Here is a 22,576-nt window from a genome sequence, read left to right on the forward strand (position 1 = left end):
CCGACTTAAAAAAAATCAGTGAAAATCTTAGAGCTTAGCTCTTAAACACACTGCTCAGCCAAGATAGCTCAAATTATATCAGAACTTGCGCTCTGAAATGCAGACATTTATAGTATAACTTCTATTCAGCTCACAAATGAAACCCATCTTTATATGTAGTCTATGAATACATTACATTATGAATAAGTTTATTACAATGACTGACTGAATAAAACCAGTGACCGCCATCTTAAAATCACTGATTTATAATCAGTCACACAACACAAAATCAGAGTTTGCTATAAGTAAAATAGGGACAAGAAGTCCAAACATCAGCTGAGTAATAAAAGGACAGGGAGCCTATGGGAACTTGCTGGAGTGGGCAGAGACCAGCGGTTCCGTGCTGTGATTTAATTGGATGAAAGTTTCAATCCCACCCTCCTCTTTTCTTCCTGTATTGAAGTGGAACGCATCAGTCCTCTATAAAAGGGGTCTGTGGCGTGGACCAGGTCATTAACCGGCAGTAACACAGCGGGTTACCACAGGACAGAGGAGCGACAGGCTACCGGAGAGCTCAGTGGCTGCTTTGACAGGTGTGTTTCATTTTAAAAGTAGCCCCAAAGCCAAGTTTTTTAAAGCTTACTAACTAATGCTGGTTACCCGACCTAGCGTTTAGTGTTAATTAGCTTTTGAAAGCTGTGTAAACACAGCTCTTGGGAGCGAAAGCTCCAGAATTAAGACACAGAAGAGGGAACTGATTCAAAGAGGCCTTTTGTTTGCTAGTTAAGGAGTCAGTTCTTCATATGGGTGAAAGGTCACCAACCAGAAAGTGGAAGAAATTAAAGCGAGACTGTTGATTTATTTATTTTTTTTCTTGCTGCATTTTCGTTAAAAAGCAGCTAATGGGGAACTTCTGTGGGTACGCAGGTGGAAATCATCATTCTGTTACAGTGTCTTTGCTTAAAGTAATGTGGAAGCCAGTAACCTGGGTTTTTTTTTTTTTTAAAGCTTCTGAGCATTCAAAAAACATCAAGCAACCTCGTGAGATTTTTGTCTCAGGTTGTGGCCTCAGTGTGTGGGCATGTCTTCTGAGTAGTTCCGTCAATAAGTGACACACACCCCCACACACACTTAATATTTTGGTGGATATTCTGGTGGATGACTTCACAAGATAAAAGGCAGAGCTTTGCAGACCACATTATGTATTTTTTTTTTTTCCCTGCTCTTTTAATTGTTAGCTGACTCATCAGTTAAATCCAGGGATCAGTCGAGGGCCCTGACTGCTTTTCAGCCCATGCAGAATAACTTAACACATCTGTATATGCAGTTTTTAGATGACACTAAAGCATATAAGACCCTTTTTTTTAGAACCTAAAGTTTCTTTCTTTCAGCTGTAGTCACTTTATTAGAACCTATTGAGAAAACCCATCTTATGGGAAAGTCTTGTCAGGATAACTTCCTGACTAGTTTCCCATGAGATGAGTGTCTCAATAGTTTCCAATAAAGTGATGCCACTTTCAATATAAAAACTCAGTTTTAGTTCCAGCTAAAACAGTTTTCCCTTCCTCAAAGAGACTCAACACTTCAATAGTGTGACACGTAATGCAATAGGAAGAGGGTTGATAGGATTTTTATGGCCAGTTTACTGGAATCAATTGTCAGTGAGATAATTTCAATGTGTCTAAAGCAGCCATTTGTGTTGCATTTAAAAAGCCTCCTTCATAACATGTACGGTTATCGCAGGTTTATCTTGCACTTGATATCAGGGTGCACAGTATCAGACTTTGCTTTGCAATAAAGCCAGTCAAGATCTCATCAACTGCCACTCAGAAAAAAAAACACGTTCAACCAAGCTGTTGCAATAATGTGCAATTTAGAGTCACATAGAGTCCAGAAAGATCTTCTGCAATGCCAGAGCTCATGAAAACAAATGTGAAATTTTTATTCACACTGATGTCTAAAATGTGTGAAATTATTAACTCAGTAGTTCTGTAAAGATGCCATTCATAGGTTGGCATAATTTGGCTATGAGGCTTGCCTCTCTCTGATCACCTCCTCCTGTCAGGTTGTTGAAGCCTACCTTAGCATTTACTTCAGGCTGGCAACAGGTTACAGCTGGCTGGCTGCGCTCATGATGCTGCTGCTGGCTCTCTCCAGCAGTATGATCACAGGACTCGTGTGCTCTTCTCATTCAGCTGCTTCTGTTGTGTACATCAGGTCATGCATGTCAGACACTTGTTAACAGCATTCCAGTTAATACAGGTGGAGTCCATTTATGTCTGTGTGCCATCTGGTAGAACACAAGCAGATGCCATCCACATGTTGCAAGCACCAAAGGGAGAAGGGATGGATCTTGCTGCAGATGTTTCTTTCCAATTTGCTAGCAGGCCTCGTTCCTCCTTGCTTCCCGAACTTGCAGCACTTTGTCTTAACTGTATGCAAGAAGGGGGTGGGGGGGGTGGTAATTGTCAAACTGAATATTCCCTTTTAGTTCAATGTGAAGGGATGGATCTGCCTAATATCAGATTTTCCTAGCTCAGGATAGCTCAGGGGGGATAATGATGCCATTAGTTATGAAGCAATATTGGTCAGAGTACAGTAAACGCAACAAGACTGTTGCCTCGTAAAATAAAAATAATCCATTTTCATGGTATTTTTAATTTTGTAAATAAAACTCAGTAGCATGTGTCTTCAGTGACGACGAGCCTGATTGTTAGCACCTGGGGTACCAGAAGCTTAAAACAAGTCAATAGCAGAATAGCTGTTTGGCATCGGCAGAGATTTGGCAAATTTATCATGGGTGCAACCCACATACTCAACTCTGCTGCCTACAACCTACAAATGTGGCACCATTTAAGAGGAAATAAATGGCTTTCCAATGATATAATCATTGACAAGAAGCTCTGTTACAACAAAGAAATAATAGAAACAAAAATTTAGCATAAGTACTAAGGAGGTCAACTTTGGTTTTTGTTTTAATAAAGTGGTCTTGAGCAACAGTTCTGCAGGCTTTCTGAAGGTCTTTAAACATTGGCTACTTTTTTCAACCCAGTTGTACCTCACTATTTTAACAGGAATGATTGTTGAGCCACTTAACACTGACCTAATGAATCATCCTGGTATAAGAAAGGCACTTAACTCAGGGGATAAAGGAGTATTCACTTATAACTTAAACAAATAACCAATTTAATTTTGTCTTCAGGCACTTTGTTACCAGCATCCCGTCAAAGTGTAAATTATGGTTTGTTTTTTTTCTTGTTTTTTTTTTTTTCCTGTTAATGGAAAACGTGGCATCTTGGCATGGTATGCAATGTGTCCTTAAGTGGCAGGCCTGAAAAATCTACAGCAAATGAACAGCATCTGAAAGTCATGTTTTTTAGAAATGGGGAGGAAATCTAGAGAAGACCTGACACAGGACCTAGATTCGTCTGGCCCTTAAGCTGATTCCCTCTTCCCCCACATGACTACAATCCCAAACATGTTGCCAGTGTAGTCAAAGCATGCCTGGATAGGAGAAAAAAACACACTGGAACACCATCAGTCATGGATTGGCCTCAATATTACTGTTGGGTCACATTGACAGAATGGAACAAGACATGAAACATCCAAAGAAGGGCTTTGAAGGGCCCTCCTTCAGGAGGGACTTTCCTGAAGAATACTAAAAATTACAGGGCTAAAATCTATCGGTAGATGCCAACAATTTCTGTGCAGGAAAAATCACTGATATATTAGATATCCTTGTACTGCCTGCTTATACTAGAGCACTGCACAGGATGTATTTAGAACATTGAATATTTAGAATTGTTGCAATACAGTGGTAACATTTCCCTTTTTTTTTTAAAAAGTTATTCAACATAGTAGGCAAGAACAGTTGACGACATAACTCGCATGTCTATGGTTTGCACCATAGAGATGAACAGAGTTGGGGGAGCTTTATTGCCATAAATGCTTCCCAGTAGACTAATATAACACTGCAGTTTTAGTTTTCATGACACATGGGTGTCATGATAGGATTTATGAAAACGCTCTAATTCCCCACTCAGAGGCATGGCAGGCAAGGAAGGGTTGAAATGACCTGCAACAAAAGTGAATAAATTACAAATGAATTTTGCAGTGTTCCATGGCCCAGTTAAGTATTACATTTGATCTTCATTTGTGACAGTATTTCACTGTATTAATGTAATATAGTAGTTTTCACTTAGAACTGCTTTTCACTTGAGTAATTATGGCCTAGTTTTCATTTAAAGAAATATTTTACATTAGTGCAGCACTGCTCACTGTTTCAGATTAATATCAGAGGTTGCCCATTTTGCCTGCATGCCTTCGTGAGCGCTTGTGAACGGTCAGTCCCTATGGGACCATAGTTTGTCATTAGTTATGATTTTCCTTGGATTCAAATCTGTATTTAAATTCACAACTTTTGTAGACTGAGTTCTCTTATGAGTCATAATCTGTTTCCATTTTGAGTTGTCACATTTAGTTTTTAATTTGAGTGCAGGAAAAGTGTCAAGATTCAGTGTTTCAGGGAGCTGCACTTGGAAATGAAAGGAATAAGCCTAGTATGGATTTTATTTGTAAAAACACACACGTCTTGTCCAGACATTTGTGCTTTCTTTGTAATACTTAAGCATAAATTCTTGGGAGTTTTTCGTTAAAGTTGCTGCCAGTGATAGTTGTTACCCTAACTACTGTGAAAAGCTGTTAAAATGTCAGGCTATTCTTGCAGTCTTAAATAAGGTTTTGGCTTAAAGCTTTCCTTGATGCACAGATAATCATGTAACAAGAGCTTGAAATCATGAGTTCATACTCACATGTGCTTATCCTACACCTTGATTGATGGTCTCATTAATTCTATACACAACAGTTTTAATAATGCATAAATAAAACTGGAAGTTGTCAAGAAAATGCTGAACTCCAAATAACATTTTTGACAATGTAGAAAAATGCTGTGGGGTTTTTTTTTTTTTTTTTTTTTTTTTTTTTAATGCAGTTTCATCCTTGTTGCATCATAGTGTTGACAAATGAATTTAACATGGTTGCGTTGCCTTTCCACATGCATTAAACTGACAGGACAAAGATTCCTGCAAGATAAAGTTTACCAGCAATTTAAACAAAGAATAGCATCGCGAAAGCTGTCATTTCATCATGTATAGTGAGCAATGTGAGACAACTGTTTCTGACACTCTATATTCCATGACAGATTGAATCCAGCAGTCACAATGGCAGACAGCAGGAAGACTGATGAGACTGGAGCTCCAGAACCCGACCCAGCTGATAAAGACCAGCAGGTGAAGGGCACTGTGACCTGTAATGATACAATGCATAATCTGACCATATTATGAACTTGTCTGACATTATCAAAACTGAAAAATCCAAAAAGTACTATAGGAAAGTAATCATTATTCCTGATACTACTGTGGTCCTGTAAAGGGCTATACTGTACTTTACAGACATGATTATGTATTCAGTGACAACAGTAATTCTGTTTTTGTCCTAGAATGTTGTTTCACGAGTGAGCAACTTGCCCTTGGTCAGTTCAGCTTGTGAGGCGGTTTCAAGTGCATACACTACCACCAAAGACAGTGTGCCCCTGCTGAAGGGAGTGATGGATGTAGCTGAGAGTGGGGTCCGAACTCTGGGTGCAGCTGCCAGCACAGGATCCAAACCTCTTTTGGACATGATGGAGCCACAGCGTAGGTTCCTGTCTCTGAAAAATATGATGTAATGTATGATAGTTCATGATACATTTGTGTACCACTAATATTTCATATTAGCTGCACAATAAAGCTATGAAACAAATGTCAAATCCATTGTTAGTGGGATAGGTTAGAATACAGTGGAATAATACTTATTTTTTATTATTTTTTTTTTTTGTCCTAAGAACAAACTTTCCTGATTTAATGTGTCACTTTAAACTTTGAAACTCATCCAGTTCTTACTGTACTATAAACCTGAAACAATGCCCTTTTTGTTGAGGTATTTCCCAATGATTCTTTTCATTATGTTAACACTTAATCTCACTGAGCTCTCCTTGACATTCTGTTGTGCACTTGTTGCAGTTGCCACAGTAAATGAGTATGCCTTGAAAGGATTGGATAAGATGGAAGAAAAGCTGCCTATTCTTCACCAACCAGCAGACAAGGTTAGACATCCATGCTGTTTTTAATATAGCATTAAAATACTTCAAACCCTATTTTGCTAGTGGTAATGCTGTGTGGGGTGTTTTTGTTTTTTTTCCCCCCCATCTTTTTACTGCATGCTTGTATTTTATCACACTAGTTTCCTCCTGATCATAATTAACTTTTTGTGACAAAGTTATCACCATTTGAATGCTATTGTAATTAAAACAAAACAATGGACCTGATGAAAACTGCTTTCCATGGGGGGGGGGGGTTGGCATGAAAATTGCTCAGAACCAGCTCTAGAATGGACTCCAGCACTGTTGGTTTTAAAATAAGAAATAATCTTCTCTTGGCTTCCTCAGGTGGTGTCAGACACCGTAGGAAAGGTGTACCAGTCTGTGGCAGGAGCCAAAGAAGCTGTGGTGGGGGCTATGATGGGTGGAATCAGTACAGTCATGGGTACCAGGATGGGCCAGATGGTCAGCAGTGGGATGGGCCTGGCCCTCAGCCGCTCTGAGGACTGGGTTGACCAGAACCTACCACTCACTGAGAGGGAGCTGGGTCAGTAGCTTTTCTAAATGTGGAATTCTTAATCACTTTAACCACAGGAGGTAATAGACCATATGCCTATTGTTGAAGTATACAGGTGTGCCTTGACAGTTGAAGGTTATACTTTTCATGATTATCCCAAAAAATCATAAACACAAGATGAGGTGATCTGGCAAAATGGGGGGGGGGGGGGGGGGTCACGACTGTTAAATTCGACCGTAGTGACTGAACACATGAATGGTTGGTGCTATTCATAGTGGCAGGACATTCCAGTGAACTTCCCTTCTGTTAACTTGGCCCAAAAAGTACCTGCAATTTCCAACACTCACAGCTTTGACACCTGCTACCGTGATGTCATGTTATCATGACAGCCTGCCATACTCCACTGAGGGAGTTGCTAAAGTCCCTTCTCTGATTATGGCTGTGAAAAATCCACAATTGCAACTGTGGCAGCAACGGCAAAGTTCACTCTGGATTTTAGGATTTGTTCAGTTATAACCATCAAAGTGGCTTTTAATAGAGGCACTGACAGTGTTCTGTCCCTTTGGTTGCACAAACTGAAACCACAGGGACTGAAGTGGCTCTGAAGTCTCCGTCCTGAGCAATTTAAGAGTTTGAGTCAAGCAGCAAAACTTGAAACATATGCAACAGTTGGCAGTGGAAGGCAATCACCTTTTTCAGTCATAATATATCATCCTTATGCAATCAAGATGCTACATATACTAACAGTATTTGTTTCAGTAATTTCAACTTCACCTGATTTGAATAAATGAGATTAATACTCCTGTCTTTCAGCTGCTGTGGCTGAACCTGTCACCGATGACCTGATTACCTCATCAGGTAGCCCCAGCTACTTTGTCCGTTTGGGTAAACTTTCTGCCAAGGTACAGGACCGAGCTCTTCAGCAATCATTGGACCGGGCCCGGCATTACAGGGATGCCGCCTATACTGCAATGGCTCAGATTACCAGCACACTGGACCTGCTAGAAGCTGCCCGTGCCAGTCTAGGTTCAGCAAGTAACCAAATAGGAGGTGCGTCAGAGAAGCTGCTGCAGTGTTGGACTGAGTGGAAACAGAAGCGGGGAGAAAATGAGGAGACTGAGTCAGAGCCAGATGGGAGCAAAGATGAATCTGAGGTCAGGACTCTACTGAAAGTCTTTTAACCAGATTCTTAGCCTTGCTTTTGATTTGAATATATATCTATATATTTATCTAGAGAGCTTTTTATTTTATTTTTTTTTGGGGGGGGGGGGCGGCATTTGTAGAATTCAATGTTTAATTTCCACTTTATATTCACAGCAGCTGGAATCACATACCCTCTCTATGGTGCGTGGTCTGAGCAGCCAGCTGCGGTCCGCATGCTTCAGTGTAGTTACGAGTGCAAAGGGTCTACCAAGTGCCATCCAGGACCAGCTGACCATAGCACGACTATCTGCTGAAGAACTGTTTTCCTCTCTGGGGAACGCAGACACCATCACACCAGTCCTCCTCGAGCAGAGCCGTTATAAACTGATCCAAGTAATTGCACTGCACCGTCTCTTATACACTGTATCTTGCAGCTGCTTGGTGAATTTTTTTTTTTTTTTTTTTTTTTTTTTTTTCCCCCCCCCAAAACATGCCACCATGAGTCTCTGCATTATGCTCATTCTCAGAGGTACCTGAGAATGAAAATTATACTTGTATTGTACATTATTTGGTACATCTTGCTACTACCTGGTTGAATCCCATTTGCTTTCAAAAGGCCTAACAAATGGTTAAGTTACTTTTTTGCTTCCAATCAGCTCAAAGCAGTGTGGCCATTCTGACCTCTGGTGTCAAAGCTTTTTATCCAGAGAACTGCCATTCACTGGATATTTGTTTTAAGGACCATTCTCCTTTAAACCCTGAGAATGGTAAAGACTGTAGATCAGCAGTTTTCTTAAATACTCACTCTTCTGGGGCCAACATCCTTGCCACATTAAGTCCCTTCAGTGGCCTGTCTTTCCTCATTTGTTTAAACTTCAACAGGTCATCTTGACATTGTCAAGATGACCTGTTGCATTGAGTTGCTATTATATGACAGATTAGATATTTAACATCAAATGAATAAGTGTACTTAACAAATTGGATTGTGGGGGGATTAAACCTGGTATGAGTAAGGTGTGCTTAATAAAGTAGCCACTGAGTGCATTGAGTTACACACACACACACACACACACACCTAATCTCAGTTTTCTGTGATGGAGCTCAGCATTATTTCAGATAATGTATTGTATTGACTTGTGTTTAAAGCAATACTGTTACCTATTCCAGGTTCAGAGGTCTCTGGATGGTGTCATGGAGTATCTACTGAACAACACCCCACTCAACTGGCTGGTGGGACCTTTCACAGCTCAGCTCACTGAGCATGCAGAAGGAGATGCAGCAGGGAAGGCTAGTCCAAAGAAGTCTACATGAAGAGTTGCAGTGCTTATCTGAAAATTCAGTGGTGTTGGACAATTGACTGTTGGTGGACCAGCTTAAAAGTGCCTTAATATTCACTAATGGCTATCATGCTTTAAATTTAAACGTATCAGTTTATTGACCCTACAGTTGTAATATAGGGAATGTGGCCTTAAAAGTTCTATGTGGGTTTTTTGTTTTTTGCACTTTATTATTTAAGTTTGTGTTTAACATCTCAAAGATTAGTCAGTCTGTAAACACTAATTGACTCTTGTTAAGGAATACAAACCCTACCCCAAACTAAGCTAAAGCTGTGGCTTATAAGTAGTATAGAAAAGACATGAGGGCATATTGAATGAGATGTAGTTAATTATGAATTTCAATTGTCTGGAAACTTGTCATGTTACCATCAGTATTGTTTGTCAGTGAACTGATATGTAATTAAATTTTCTAACACTGCAGTCTCCTGTCAGGAGTGAGTGGGTACTTTATTTATTTTTACAAACAACCCCTCTAAGCTGTTATGTATCAACGAAACTGCTACCATCCTACATGTGGTAACATCATAGAAACAGGATATTGTCAAACCAAAAAGGACAGGCATTTAAAGTGAGAAGATAAGAATCCTTACATTAAAAGTCTTAAGAGACTTCTTCTTTTGTGAAGAAATCATAGGCATATTTCTCAATTTCATTATAAAACAGGAAAATTAGACTCTGTTCATAACTTTCCTCTTGTAGAATGTAGACCTTAGTAAGATGGTATTAAATTAATAACAATAAATGCAGCAGTATGTTTGTAACAGCAACCAAATATTCCTACAAGACAAAAATCTGAAACTAAACCATAAAATTCAAACCCCTTAAAAAGCCCAAAAAGGATGGGGGGGAGAGCTCGCCCAAAGAGGGATTTACAAACTTTATTTAACTTTTGTATGAAATGCTTCTCACTGGGTAAGAGTCCTGTGGATGGGGCTAAATTAAACTCCTGACCTTGTTTGTTATAAGCAGGGAGAGTAGTGGTGGTGTACTTTGCTGTGCTGGCTCGTCTCTGAAGGCTGACACTAATGGTGACGTCATGGTCGTTGTTTCGAATGTCGGGAGCTAGCGCTGGGTAGGAGGCCGCGCGCTCTGCTGGGGACATAACTTGTACAAATCTGAACCCCTCGGTCGTCGACAGCCCCCGGTACCTTTCAATTCAGGTAATGTCTTCATCTTCGACTGCCAGGGGCGACTTCCGTCCTCTGGAGCCGTTCATAAAACCAGCTAGGACGCTGTCGGGAAGCGCACTGGGTTTGGGTTGGTTGACTGCACTAGCCACTTTGCTAACATTAGCCAGCTAACACTAGCGTTTATTCGATTGAAAACCCAAGATCCGTGTATAGTTCGTCACCGAGGACGCTGTAGTTTTTAACTTTCTTGTTTTTCATCACGATAGAGGACCACCAAGAGAGTCTTGTCCTTCCTTTTTTATGTTGGTATGCAGTGTCTGTCATACAAAACGTCCAGCGAGGATGTTTGCTAATGTTAGTGTTTGCTTTGAGCTATGCAAGCATAGGACGCCAATTGTTGTCTTCTGCGGACAAACTCAGACTGGCAACTGGGAGTTGTTCGGCTGAACTGCAAGCAGTGTAGTTTAAACGTTTGCCAACCCGTCGCTAATAACGTTTTCGATGTGATTTTGTGCGGACATGGTTTTAGCGTTGTTTCCTTTTTCATAACTTTTTGTCTGACCAAAAACATCTTGTGCGGCGGAAGAAAGCATAAAACAGCTGAGTTAGCGCATGTTTCACACACCGTAATTTACCTTTAACGGTGGCATTGTGTACGACCCTTCGTACCTTTGTTTTCGTTGCCATGCTCAGCTTCTTGTTTGTTTTTTACGGCTTACTACTTTTAAAACTCCTGGCGTATTGCCCCAAGAGGTACAGTGCATTTTTTGATCCGCTTTATTTGTGTTTATATGACTGCTGCGTTTAGCTTTATCAGAGATTGTTTTGGGGCTTTACAGTAATTTTGAAGCATAGTTTGAATAGCTTTTCAGTGTGCCAAAGTCCAGGCCTGATTTTGCAGTAGACATGGACTTTCGCCCTCAGAAGTTGAGGTTGGTCTTAATTTTGGTTTATGAGGTTAGAAACCTGCGACAAACCTTCACTACCATAACCTTTAGTTCACAAAGACCTCTTTTCCACTTGTCTGGTGCCTAATCTAGAGCTGGTTCAATGTGTTTCCATTGAAGAGAAAGGGGAAAAAAAAAAAAAAAAAAAACTAGAAAAGTATGAACCAGCTCAACACCACAAAATTACAGGTTGTAAAGATGGAACCACTGACTGTGGCAAGAGCTACGGCAAGAAATTAACAGTATTTGTCAGTTAAACCCCCAGATTTTGTCTGATTTTTCTTTTCTTTTTTTAAGCTAAATAATGATCAATCTTCAAGTCTTTCAAAACTGGGGCTGGCTCTGTGTCAGTGCAAAAGAGGTAAAAGAAGCCATGATGCGCTCAAACTCTACTCTCATGCTGCAATGCCAGTCTCCAAGCTCTTTTAGCTCCAACCTAAAAGCTATGTAATCAAATAGGGATTGCTAATTATTTTTGACTAACTTCTCTGCAACCCCATTTTCAGGACTATCCTCTCCCATCCCCCTTACCCCCTCTGTCAGAGCATGGCTCAGGAGACCAATCAGACGCAAGTGCCAATGCTTTGCACTATGGGATGCGGTTTCTATGGTAACCCCCGCACCAACGGCATGTGCTCGGTCTGCTACAAGGAACACCTGCAGAGACAACAGGGAGGGGGGCGATCCAGCCCCCCTGGAGAGAAAGGTAGGAAGATGGGAGAGACATAACCTATAAAAAGCAGGGGTCTGCTGGATAAGGGGGTATCAGGTGACTAAGACAGGAACTTTTAAATGGGAGTCATTCAAAAAGTGCACTGGAATAGGGAGCTGAATTTGCTAAAAGGGGCTGGAGAACAGAGGTAGCAGTAGCTGCCTGTACTGTGGCATCCAAAAGCAAGAGAGTTACATTGCCATCTGTTGTTGTACATTAACTCAAATTGCATCTGATCATGGTAAACAAATACATGTAGGGAATGGCATATGTCAAGATGCTTAGAAACAAGTGGAAAGTCATCCAAGTGTAAGGCAACAACAGGTTTTTGTGTCATTTGTGGTATCCAACTGTCCTTCCTTCCCCCACCCACCCCCACCCACGCGCACAGCTGCTACTTCACCAGTGGGATCACCAGGATCAGTCGGTGCAACTGTGGAGAGCACAACCTCAGAGCCCAGTACAGAGGTGGCAGGAACCCCACCTGAGGAACAAACAACCAGGTATGCTGAGCGACACACAGTGAATTTGCTTACCCTTGTTCTTTCATTGAGTTTTTGTGAATCGGTGAATTTAAGAGGACTAATGTCATCCGTTGTCGTGAGCTCCGCGCAATAAAGAAATTGCACACAAACCATTTGGTGGATTTTTCTCAAATTTGGTAGGAACATTCACTGGGGGTCAGATAGGAAATATAGGAGAGGAATCACCCTCAGGATACCCCACCCTCAAATGTGACAGAAATGACCCTCTGCATAGTCTGAAATTTATTTCTTGAAAAATACACCTTAAATTGTTCTGGTAGTGATTGTGGAATGTGGAGGGATTCAGTATCAAGCCTTAATGAAACTTTTGTCATTGTTGATACATCTTTTTTGTACCCCTAATGCCCCCCCCCCCCCCCCCCCCCCCCCCAACAGCAAATATGTTGTTTTAATTACATTTGTACATTTGTTACAAGTAAACTGTATGATATCTTCTTTTCTGTGACCTTGTATGAACTTACTCATGAGTGTTAATATATTCTGTAAAAACAGATTCACTGAGTTTGATTCTCTATAGGGCCCCCCATAAACCCCAAAACGGGGGTAAAAATCACTGATTCTAATACATTATTCTAAATTGCAGTTATCTTTTTTTGTCCAAGTGATTATTGCTAATAGCTCTGTTTACTATTATCTTAACAACTGTGCTGCTTGCTGTTCCTATCATGCTCTGGGGTTTTCTATCATCTTACTAGAACTATGACTTCAGGGTCTCCGTGACCCTATTTTTTTTTTTTTAATATGATTGATCAAGCAAATTGTACTCTGTGTTGCTTCTTTGACAAGTCCTGTCAATTCATACTAGTACAACAGCTTAACTCTGCAGAGGTCAGAATGGGTAAGCCATTGTGTGTGTGTGTGTGTATATTTACTTCTGAAAATAAAACCTTCTATCACTATGGTACAATCATTTCCTGAATCAAAACATTTTTACCTTTACCTGATGACACTGAGCTCTCTGGTAAGAACCTTTCAGCTATTTCAATGAGTTCATGCATAAAATTGTATTTGATTTATTTGTATAACCATTTTAGTAGTATTTTTTTTTGGAGGCCTGTTTAATAAAAGCTCATAATGATTAACAAAAGTCAAATGAAGCTGTGCTGTCATTGACGCTGAAAAAAGTAGCTAAAGGATGGTGTAGTTTAAAAAATTTGCTTGAGGGCCTGTTCTGAAAAACTGCAGTGTGATGCTGAATAATTTTTTGCTGGCCAAGTTCCTTTTTTGCTGTTTGGCATTTTGCAGGAGCTTCTTTATAATTTGCTTCAGCTGTACCAGTGAGCTAACCTTTTTTTTTTTTTTTTAAATGTTAAAAAATATATTTAATTCATGGCATTAGGGAAGCGTGGTAGATGAGAAGTTCTGAGGCTCTTTAAATTGTTGAAAATGGTTTTATATTACAGCATGTGCACTGGATTTGTTGCCTTCTGGAGGGGAAAAGAAAAGAAGCAAAGACAGAGTACCCACATAAAATTTCAAGGGTTTTTTTTGTGTGTGTGTGTGTGTGTGTTTGTTTTTTTCTGAATTTTATTATGGAAACTGAAATTTACTGATTTGATTTGATCTCCTGTTAGTCCCAGCGCCACCAGCCCAGTAACTCAACAGATGACAGCTATGAGCATCTCCCAGGATTCGGGAGCTGTAGATTCTGATCGAGCAGAGGCTGAGGAGGGTGAAGACGAGGGTACTTCAAACAGCTCAGGTAAACATCAGAGAAAGCAGTAGTGCTTTCCCAAATCATTCCCTGCCACATAGCCAGGCCTACTCAATGCAGAGGAGGACACTATTAAGAACCATAGGGTGAAAAAACAGGTAAACAATGGGATCCACTCGCCACCCTGTTCCAGAAGCATCCCTAAAATGATAAAAAAATATATATATATATTCTCTGTGATGTTTCTATTTTCTCCTTTTTATTTTATTTTGCCTCCCCCTATTTTGTAATATATTCTGTTACAGTCAAATAACTGTGTAACAACAATGTGCCTAAGTTTGTTTTTACATGATGACAATAATATTTGATGAAGCTTAAGTTAAAAATGGCTATCCACCCTCTGACATTGCTAGAATATTTTACTTGTTTTGAGTATTTGATTAGTTGCTGTTAAACCTATTATCTTTTGTACATATAAATAAACATACAGTTGAGGTTTTTTTTTGTTTGTTTTTTTCCCGCCTCCATCAGAGCCAGTGGGAGAAGCTGCACAGCCTTCATCTGATGGTGACCAGACTCCTGATAAAAACAAGAAAAAGAATCGCTGCTTTTCTTGCCGGAAGAAAGTAGGACTTACTGGTAAGCGAGGAAAGAATTTCGTACACATTCTGACTAAATAGGGCTGCTTCTTATCTGTTTATCCAACATCTTCTGAGTTTAGTTGGCTGGGATTCTTTGCGCCTAATATGAAATTGATTTGGCACGCAAATATATGTGGTGAAGACATCTTTATATTTTCTGTCTGCAGACCTTTTCAAGCTGGCACTGTTCTAAAAGGACATAAATGACAGTTGCATACACGATTTTTGATAACATTTGCAGCATTTTAAATGTATTTCAGTGCATTTATTTCATCACAAGTAATTTTCTTGCCTCTTCTTATATATCTCTTATATATATCTCAGAATATGTGGTCCACAGTATCAGCATGAGTAATCAACATGTTGAATTCAAATTAGAAAGTAGTGATGTTATGTTGGGACTTTGAAGGACTGCAGCAAATGTAACCTTCATATCCAAATTATCACTATGCGCTCATAGTTTGTGTGATGATTTTTTTTTTTTCTTCTCCACAACCAACACTTTGGTACAGAGAGCAGCATACTGCACTATGGTGGTACATTTCACAGTGTACATTCGGCTTCCATTTTTGGCCTCAAAGGAGGCTCTGGGCCTTAATAGCAATGATTGTATTATCAGCTTAATCCACACCACATCCTGAGTTAGTATGTGAAAATGGGTCTGAATAAAGCCTGATAGCACCAATGTCATCGTGCCCTAGTAAAATTCAAGTTGGAGCTCTTATTTTCAGAAGAGCAGAAGACAGGAAAGTTTAAATTCATGCACAGGGGCAGTGTAACAATATATCTGTAAAATAATTAGCATGCAGTAGGGCTGGGCAATTTTTTTTTTTTTAATGTAGCAATTTAGTATTTTTCAAAAGATCTAGAATTAATATTTGTATCTATATAGATTCATGCTGCAACACATAAAGCATTTCTGCAGGAAAAGCTTCGGGGTTCCACTGCCAGTGTTTGCAGTGCCATCTCCAGCCTCAGCCTCACTCTGCACCTCGACCTGATTCTGTTTTCCTGTAGCTTTGCAGGGAGACAGTGCTGGTCCCAGCAATGGAAAATAACAGTTTAAGGATAGATGGCAACTTAATGTTCATATTGCAGGTGTGATAACAGTTGACAAAGTTCATTAATTTGTGGAAACGGCACACACACACAAAAAAAGTCACTCTCACATCATTGGAAAAAATACTGAATTTTACCTCTCAGAAATTAGAAGTTAAGATCTGGACTTGCCCATTAAAACACCAAAGTCAGATAATAAGGCTGACCAACCTAACAGAGTCAGCAGCAAATCAACAATTCCCATGATTTTGCAAGGTCAACTGAATGTTTTTTTTCAGTGGAGTCTTATTAATTCCATCTGAAGTAAAGTATCTAATACATTGTATATAAACTTAAACCAATATGAATTTGTTTTAGGTTTTACTGCTGACCCCATCTACAGCAGCAGATAGTTTCTTTGCTGCTCAGCTGTCTTGCCTGCTCGGGGCCATGTCTGCTCTGAGTAACACGCTGACTGTGGGCCAGCACCCGAGAAACTGAACTCTCCTCAAATTGAAGAAAATAGCCATTCTGCCTAAAAATAATGAGATTTGAGTTCATCATCCAGCTCTAGGGTCCAGATGCATGTGATGTATGTAATAAAGCTTCCAAGTTTAAACGACCTGTTTGCTTCTTTTTCCTCAAGGTTTTGACTGTCGCTGTGGCAACCTGTTCTGCGCCGTTCATCGTTACTCTGACAAACACGACTGTCCCTATGATTACCGGAGTGCAGCCGCTGCCCAGTTACGCAAGGAGAACCCCATCGTGGTGGCTGAGAAAATTCAGAAGTTATGAGGACTGAGTGCAAAAAAAAAAAAAGTCTCTGACTTTGTGAATTTGAACAATGGCGACTTGGATGAAAACACCTGATATCATGGCTTCATTTGTTCATGGTAGTGTAAAAGCGGGCGGGGTGGGGGTGGTGCGGTCGCAGCCACAGTCCAGACACTTCCCTTACTAGCATCTCCCTCTCTCTCCACTAGTGACTGCAGCTGAATTTGAGTGTTTCTTTATGTGTGAGTGAGTGTTTGTATGAAAGTGTGTGTGTGCGCACATTTGCTTGAGAGCTGGGGAGAGAGCCATGAGGGCTTGGTGGACATTTGCCGTGGGAAGGGCAGGCATTTGATTCCCTTTTTGTTTCTCAACTTAGGGGGATTGTGTGAGTTTATACAATCCCTGTAGGTAGTTGAAATTAAAGGGGATAAGCTGTTAAGGAATGTGTCAATAGGGATAATGACAGAAACATTTAGGGGGTCTAGTGAGTTTTTAAAAAAAAAAAAAAAAAAAAAAAAACACAAAATGAACTGGGTGACTCATGTATCAGAGAGACCTTTAAAGGGCTTTGGAATATAGTATTTTATCCCAGACTCAAAAATGATGTCAACTACTTGTCAAATTGGCAACTCCTTTACTCTGTGGGTCACCACATGTAGTACTCCAAAGTCTCAGAATTTTCCAGATATGTCTCTCTTTGATATATAGACTTGTATGGATACTGGGTGCATGAACAGTTATTGGAAGGGGAAAGCAGGGGAGGGACAGGGTAGGGAAACCAAGAACCTTGACTTAACTGTGTGATTGAATTCTTTTTTTTTTTTTCTTTCTTTCTGTTTTAATGAGCGTATGACATCAGAAGATCTATATTAATATATTGTAGTTAGCTTGAATTGTGTGATTGCATTCTATTTATTTTTTATCGTTTGGTTGGTCTGTGCTGGAGGATTGGCAGCATGTGTCCGCAAATCTTTAATGATTTGCTCTTAACCTTTTCAATTATATTTAAGTAATTCCATCCTGATTATGTAACCATTGAAGAAAAAAAAAAAGTACACACAAGCTCTGACATGATGGAATAGAGTCCAGTTAAGCCGTTATGAGTGAGATTGTGCAGTAAAATGTCAATTATTTTGGCTTTTAATACGAAGCACAACAAAGTGTGTCAACTGCAGAGCACAAACTTAGGTGCCACACCTACTCAGTTTTGTTCAGCATTCAGGTCACTTGCAGTTAATATTTGAGCTGTGTTGCAGCCTTGCTGATGAACTTGCCTTGTTCAGTTGCTAAGATGTTCTTATTTGGTAAGGCAGTGTGCTCTCCTTGAATGACCTTTTATGTTCTGTGGAGTCAGTATGAAGCTCCATGTTTCTCTAACCACCAGCAGACCACTGACACATGCTGAATGAAAACTGACCCGGGTCGCAGTTACTCTGTAGATAACGACATACGTTCTGCTCAGCATTGCAACGCCGCAGAGTTGCGTGCTGCGCTTTTACAGCGTGCTCAAATTCAGATAAGTCCTTAAAGTGAAGACTGCTTCTAGCTAGCTTGTTCTAGGAAGATCAGTCCCAGATGCATGTGTGCCATCAAACATGAGTTACTGTTTTGTGGCTGCACAGTTTGAAATGAAGCTGGAATGTTTTTCAAAAGCCTCACAGCAGTAGCACAATGCATGGCTGGAACCTTATGGTTCACGTTAACAGGACTCTAGCATTTTGTTTTGTCTTTTTTTCAAATGTAAATACCATACGGCTCCTATTCATATAGTATAATCTTAATGTAGATTTTTGCCAGGTAATAAAGGTGGGGAATTAAGGTGAAAAATAGTACTATGTGTATTAAAGTGCTTTTCATAATTATCCCAAAAAAATGTGCTACAATTAGCACTGATATTTTCCCCATGTTGTTTCCTCATTTATTTACAAGTTTTTACATTTAATGTTAAAATTGTTTTCAATAACCACTAGTATCCCCTACAGGTCACGTGGTTTCTATTTTACAATATTAGTCACATTCTTAACCAGCCCCCCCCCTCCCCAAGCTATATTAACAGTGCTGAATAACAGAGTATTTCAGTCAGTGCTTTTATCCTGTTACTGATTCGTAGCAATAGCGGTATTATGAAAGTTTAAAGGGCCCCTCGTGAGAAATAGAGGGCCAACTGAGGTTTCATCTTTTCATTATTAAAAGCTTTCCCTGTAAATGTTGCTTGATGTGGTTCATTATCTATTAATGAAAGAGCTGTAGAAAAGTTGCAAGGAATTTGCGAGGTATGCATTTTCAAAATAAGCCACTGCAAATCGTGTGGGATCGGAATGACACTTTTCCTTGTGTCTGCTTCGTGTTGGGCCTTGATGAGTTTAGTTCTGGCTCTTCTGATTGGAAAATTAGCCTTTATGGCATTTTTGTTGGCATTTAGAATGGATAAGCTGATCCTATAGTGACTGATTTAACCTCTTCCTCCATCACACCTATAGTGGAAATTTTAAATTGAGAATTTGTTCATCTTGAGTGGTAACAAGGAGAATAATATTCAGGGGGACATGTGGCTGGTGCTGCTCTGTAGTTTGGTGTATGTTATATACACAGAATTCTCAGATTTGCTGGGTCAATGACTACAAAATATTGTTGCGCGCAACAAGCTCAATGTTCCTTTACCAATTAATTGTCTTTTCATAGAAGTGTTTTACTTATGATGATTGTTCAGCTATGTAAATCATGGGGTTTACATGGTTTACACTCACTTTCTATTGACTGCTCATATCAATGCTCCAAACATTTGAACATGTTTTTTCTTAATAAATGTGAGCAGTTTGAATGTAAACCACCATAAGTCACACAATAAGTTGTAATGTCGTCATCAAACTACCAGGCCCTGATAATGACTGTCCTTAGGCCGGGGATGGAGGCCTGGTTGTCTTGTATGTGATTTGGGACATCTGACATCATTAAAATCTTTTGACTGTTTGACTTGCCACCAGCAATTAGGGCTACCATACCTGAATAATCTAGATGCTATCATTACATATACTTTTTTTTTCTCTCTTTTTGTTGCATTGATCTTTTTTTTTTTTTAATGTTTTTAAGCACCTGTCATAATCAGTGACTTCTTCATGCAAGGGTTTTGATTGAGAATAATAAACCTGTGAGTTATGATGAATTTGGAAATTCAGCTTCACTGCAGAAGTAAAGACAGATGAAGATGACTTTATTCATTCTGTCTTTCAAGTTGAGCTTTAGGGACATCAGATGAAACCTACAATGTTCAAAGAGGTGTAGTTCCTGTCCCTTGGCACTCCAGTCCCCCAGAAACACCACCAGATATCTTTTTATTTTATTTTATTATTTTTCTTTTAAGAGTTAGGATTGTATGATGTGTAAGAGTAAGTATAAACAATAAAATCACAAAGTTTATTTTAATTTACACTTGTCTTTTGTATTTGTCTTAATGTGTAGTTGTATGCTTCATAAATACATAAAAGTTTATGCTATTTGCACGCTAGTTGAAAAATAATGCCAGTATCTTTGCGATTCAAACTACATATTGAGATCTAAAAACTATACACATTTTTACAACTGATGTAGTTATGCTGGCAGCATCACAGGCATAGCGTTGTATTCTGTTGAACATTTTGAATTATAAATTACTTCCCTGCAATCTTTAAACTTTGTAAAACCATCAAGTGGGACAGTTTGGCTCCTTTGGAGGTCCGGTTCTGGCCTGCCAGCTCTAAGTTTGACACCCCTGCCCCAGAAAGAGGGGGCCACAAATTAATACAAAGTTTTTCTGAGTTATCACCTTTATCCTTAGTTCTTTCAGATCTTCCAGAATGCTTGAAGTCCTGTCTATAGAACAAGGGGTCACTACATGGCTTTATGAGTATGAACATCCCTCTGCAGTCACTAGATCAGTCCCAGTTCAACACTTGGAATACCACTGCACTGAGTTTGATTTACTAATCCTGTGTTATTTTTTATATATATATATATATATATATATATATATATATATATATATATATATATATATATATATATATATATATATATAAATAATTAAGGCTATTTATATAAAAGATAAAATGATACATTATATTTCCATCATGATGATTTAGTCAGTGAAGCTAGCAATTGCAAGTTATGCTTTCTTGTTTGATGTCATTCAATGATAAATAAAAGGGCCAAAAAAAAACTGCTCACTGATTTAAAAAAAAAAAAATTTTTTTTAATGTAAAAAGTTAAAAAACAAAACAAGCAGGTGGTACATAATCTTACCAGTGTATTCAGACAAAACTTAAATGATGAGAAGAGGTGCTATGTTTCCTCTTGAAAAGACACTTTAAATCCAGCGTCACAAAATTATTTGCAGTTTTCTAATGATTTCACTAATAGTTGTTAGCCATTTGTGTTAGTTTGCTTTCCTATTGTCAGCTGTTACTGAGAATAATTTCCTCATACTAGATCAAATAATTAAATCCTGGACACCCAAAAGTGTACCCAGATGCTTCAACTGGCCTAATTAGACCTGCTCTCAGGACCCTGTGGGCCTGTACAGATGTGCCTGATCAACCTTTTTGTACACCAAAGCAGTGGATAGAGCCATATTTGTGTCATTAAATATACTACCTTTGCTTTCCTGCTGTGATGTTTAAAAATAAAGTCTAATATCTTTCGCAGATGATCAAAAAATAAATAAATCTTGCATATCTTTTAAATCTCTTCTATATTTTGGACTTTCCAGAGTTTGACCTTAAATGAATTGTTCCTATAAAAAGCTGATATGTGATGATCAACTTTTTTATATATATAGAAAACAGTTGATAATCAGAGTTAACATGTTTCAGAAAAGAAACATTGCAGCTATTCTATTAAATCTTCTTTCAGCTGCTACCTTTGGGGTTTGCCACAGAACATCACTGTTTCCATCTCACTCTCTCCCTAGAATTCTCCTCTGCCACACCAACCCTCTGCACGCCCTCTATCACTGCATCTGTGAATCTTCTCTGTGGACTTCCTCTTCTCCTGCTGCCTGGCAGCTCCATCTTCAACATCTTTTGTCCAATATATCCACTATTTCTCCTCTGCTCTAACTTTGTCTTTAAAGCACTCAACCAGAGCTGTCCCTCTGATATACTGATTTCTAATCCTGTCCCTCCTGGTCACTCCTAATAGAAATCTTAGCATCTTCAACTCTGCCACCTCCAGCTCAGCCTCCTGTCTCAGCTCCATCCCCTCCAACCCATATATCATAGCAGGACTCACTACCGTAGACCTTCCCTTATACTCTTGCTGCTGTCTTTCTGTCACAAATCACCCCTGACACTTGTCTCCATCTGCTCTACCCTGCCTGCACACTCTTCTTCACCTCTCTTGTGCACTGTCCATTGCTTTGGATGGTTGACCCCAAGTTTTAAATCCCACAAATTAAGTTCCAGTGCAAAGGTGGATTTCTCAAAACTTCTCAAATCATAACTGTTTTACCTGAAAAGAAGTAAAGGTAGCCATGGGTGGGCTATATAACAGGTTGTAAAGCTGACGCTTGCAGTTCTCTTTAATAGGTTGTAAAGATGGCTCCCGAGCCAGCGAAGCTTCCTGAGCAGCCTGTTTCTCGCTGTGTGTGTCCAAATATCACTTGTTGGGGATACTTATAGCTTTACAGTGTTACACTGTGGGAGACCTGCTTTCTTGTAGGACACAAAACAAGCCCCCATTGCGTAAATTATTTACTTTAATTATTGGTTATGGTCAAAGTACACAGAGATAAATTAGTGCACGACTTGTACTTTGTTAAGTAAAATGACTTTCTACTACTTTCTAACATAGATCAGCTTTAATTAATCACCCTTGTCTCCACTACTAAGTAACTGTGATGATGCTTCGATTATAAGAAATACTGTGAATTGACCTTTGTATCTTTAAAAATACAATCAAGTTCAAATGTGTCATGTTTTACATCATCGCCCACGCTGATAACAAGTTTCCCTTAATTGTCCAATGGAAAATTCTTGCGTCACGTCCGG

The 22,576-nt window shown here is 39.4% G+C and overlaps 2 protein-coding genes across 6 annotated transcripts; both read left to right on the plus strand.

Moving 5' to 3' along the window:
• The first annotated feature begins 437 nt into the window (after positions 1-437).
• plin3 (perilipin 3) lies at positions 438-9,461 on the plus strand. Of its 2 annotated transcripts, none has more exons than XM_030727913.1 (8): positions 438-572; positions 5,180-5,267; positions 5,477-5,672; positions 6,039-6,121; positions 6,464-6,662; positions 7,446-7,786; positions 7,953-8,168; positions 8,943-9,461. In XM_030727913.1, exons 2-8 carry the CDS (start codon positions 5,199-5,201, stop codon positions 9,084-9,086), a joined length of 1,248 nt encoding a protein of 415 aa, XP_030583773.1. In that variant the 5' UTR covers positions 438-572; positions 5,180-5,198; the 3' UTR covers positions 9,087-9,461. The 2 variants fall into 2 exon arrangements, with proteins under 2 accessions (XP_030583773.1, XP_030583772.1); XM_030727912.1 differs by having other exon boundaries at positions 7,950-8,168; positions 8,943-9,450.
• A 677-nt stretch (positions 9,462-10,138) lies between these two features.
• On the plus strand, positions 10,139-19,976 carry LOC115778699 (AN1-type zinc finger protein 5). 4 transcript variants are annotated; one of them, XM_030726939.1, is made up of 6 exons: positions 10,139-10,272; positions 11,696-11,895; positions 12,293-12,404; positions 14,021-14,148; positions 14,632-14,739; positions 16,426-19,976. In XM_030726939.1, the coding sequence occupies exons 2-6, from the start codon at positions 11,736-11,738 to the stop codon at positions 16,572-16,574; spliced, it is 657 nt and encodes a 218-aa protein (XP_030582799.1). In that variant the 5' UTR covers positions 10,139-10,272; positions 11,696-11,735; the 3' UTR covers positions 16,575-19,976. The 4 variants fall into 4 exon arrangements, with proteins under 4 accessions (XP_030582799.1, XP_030582800.1, XP_030582798.1 ...); XM_030726940.1 differs by having other exon boundaries at positions 10,223-10,548; XM_030726938.1 differs by lacking the exon at positions 10,139-10,272 and adding an exon at positions 10,631-10,995.
• The last annotated feature ends 2,600 nt before the right edge of the window (positions 19,977-22,576 follow it).

Source organism: Archocentrus centrarchus, chromosome 4 (assembly GCF_007364275.1).
Source record: "Archocentrus centrarchus isolate MPI-CPG fArcCen1 chromosome 4, fArcCen1, whole genome shotgun sequence".
NCBI lineage: Eukaryota > Metazoa > Chordata > Actinopteri > Cichliformes > Cichlidae > Archocentrus > Archocentrus centrarchus.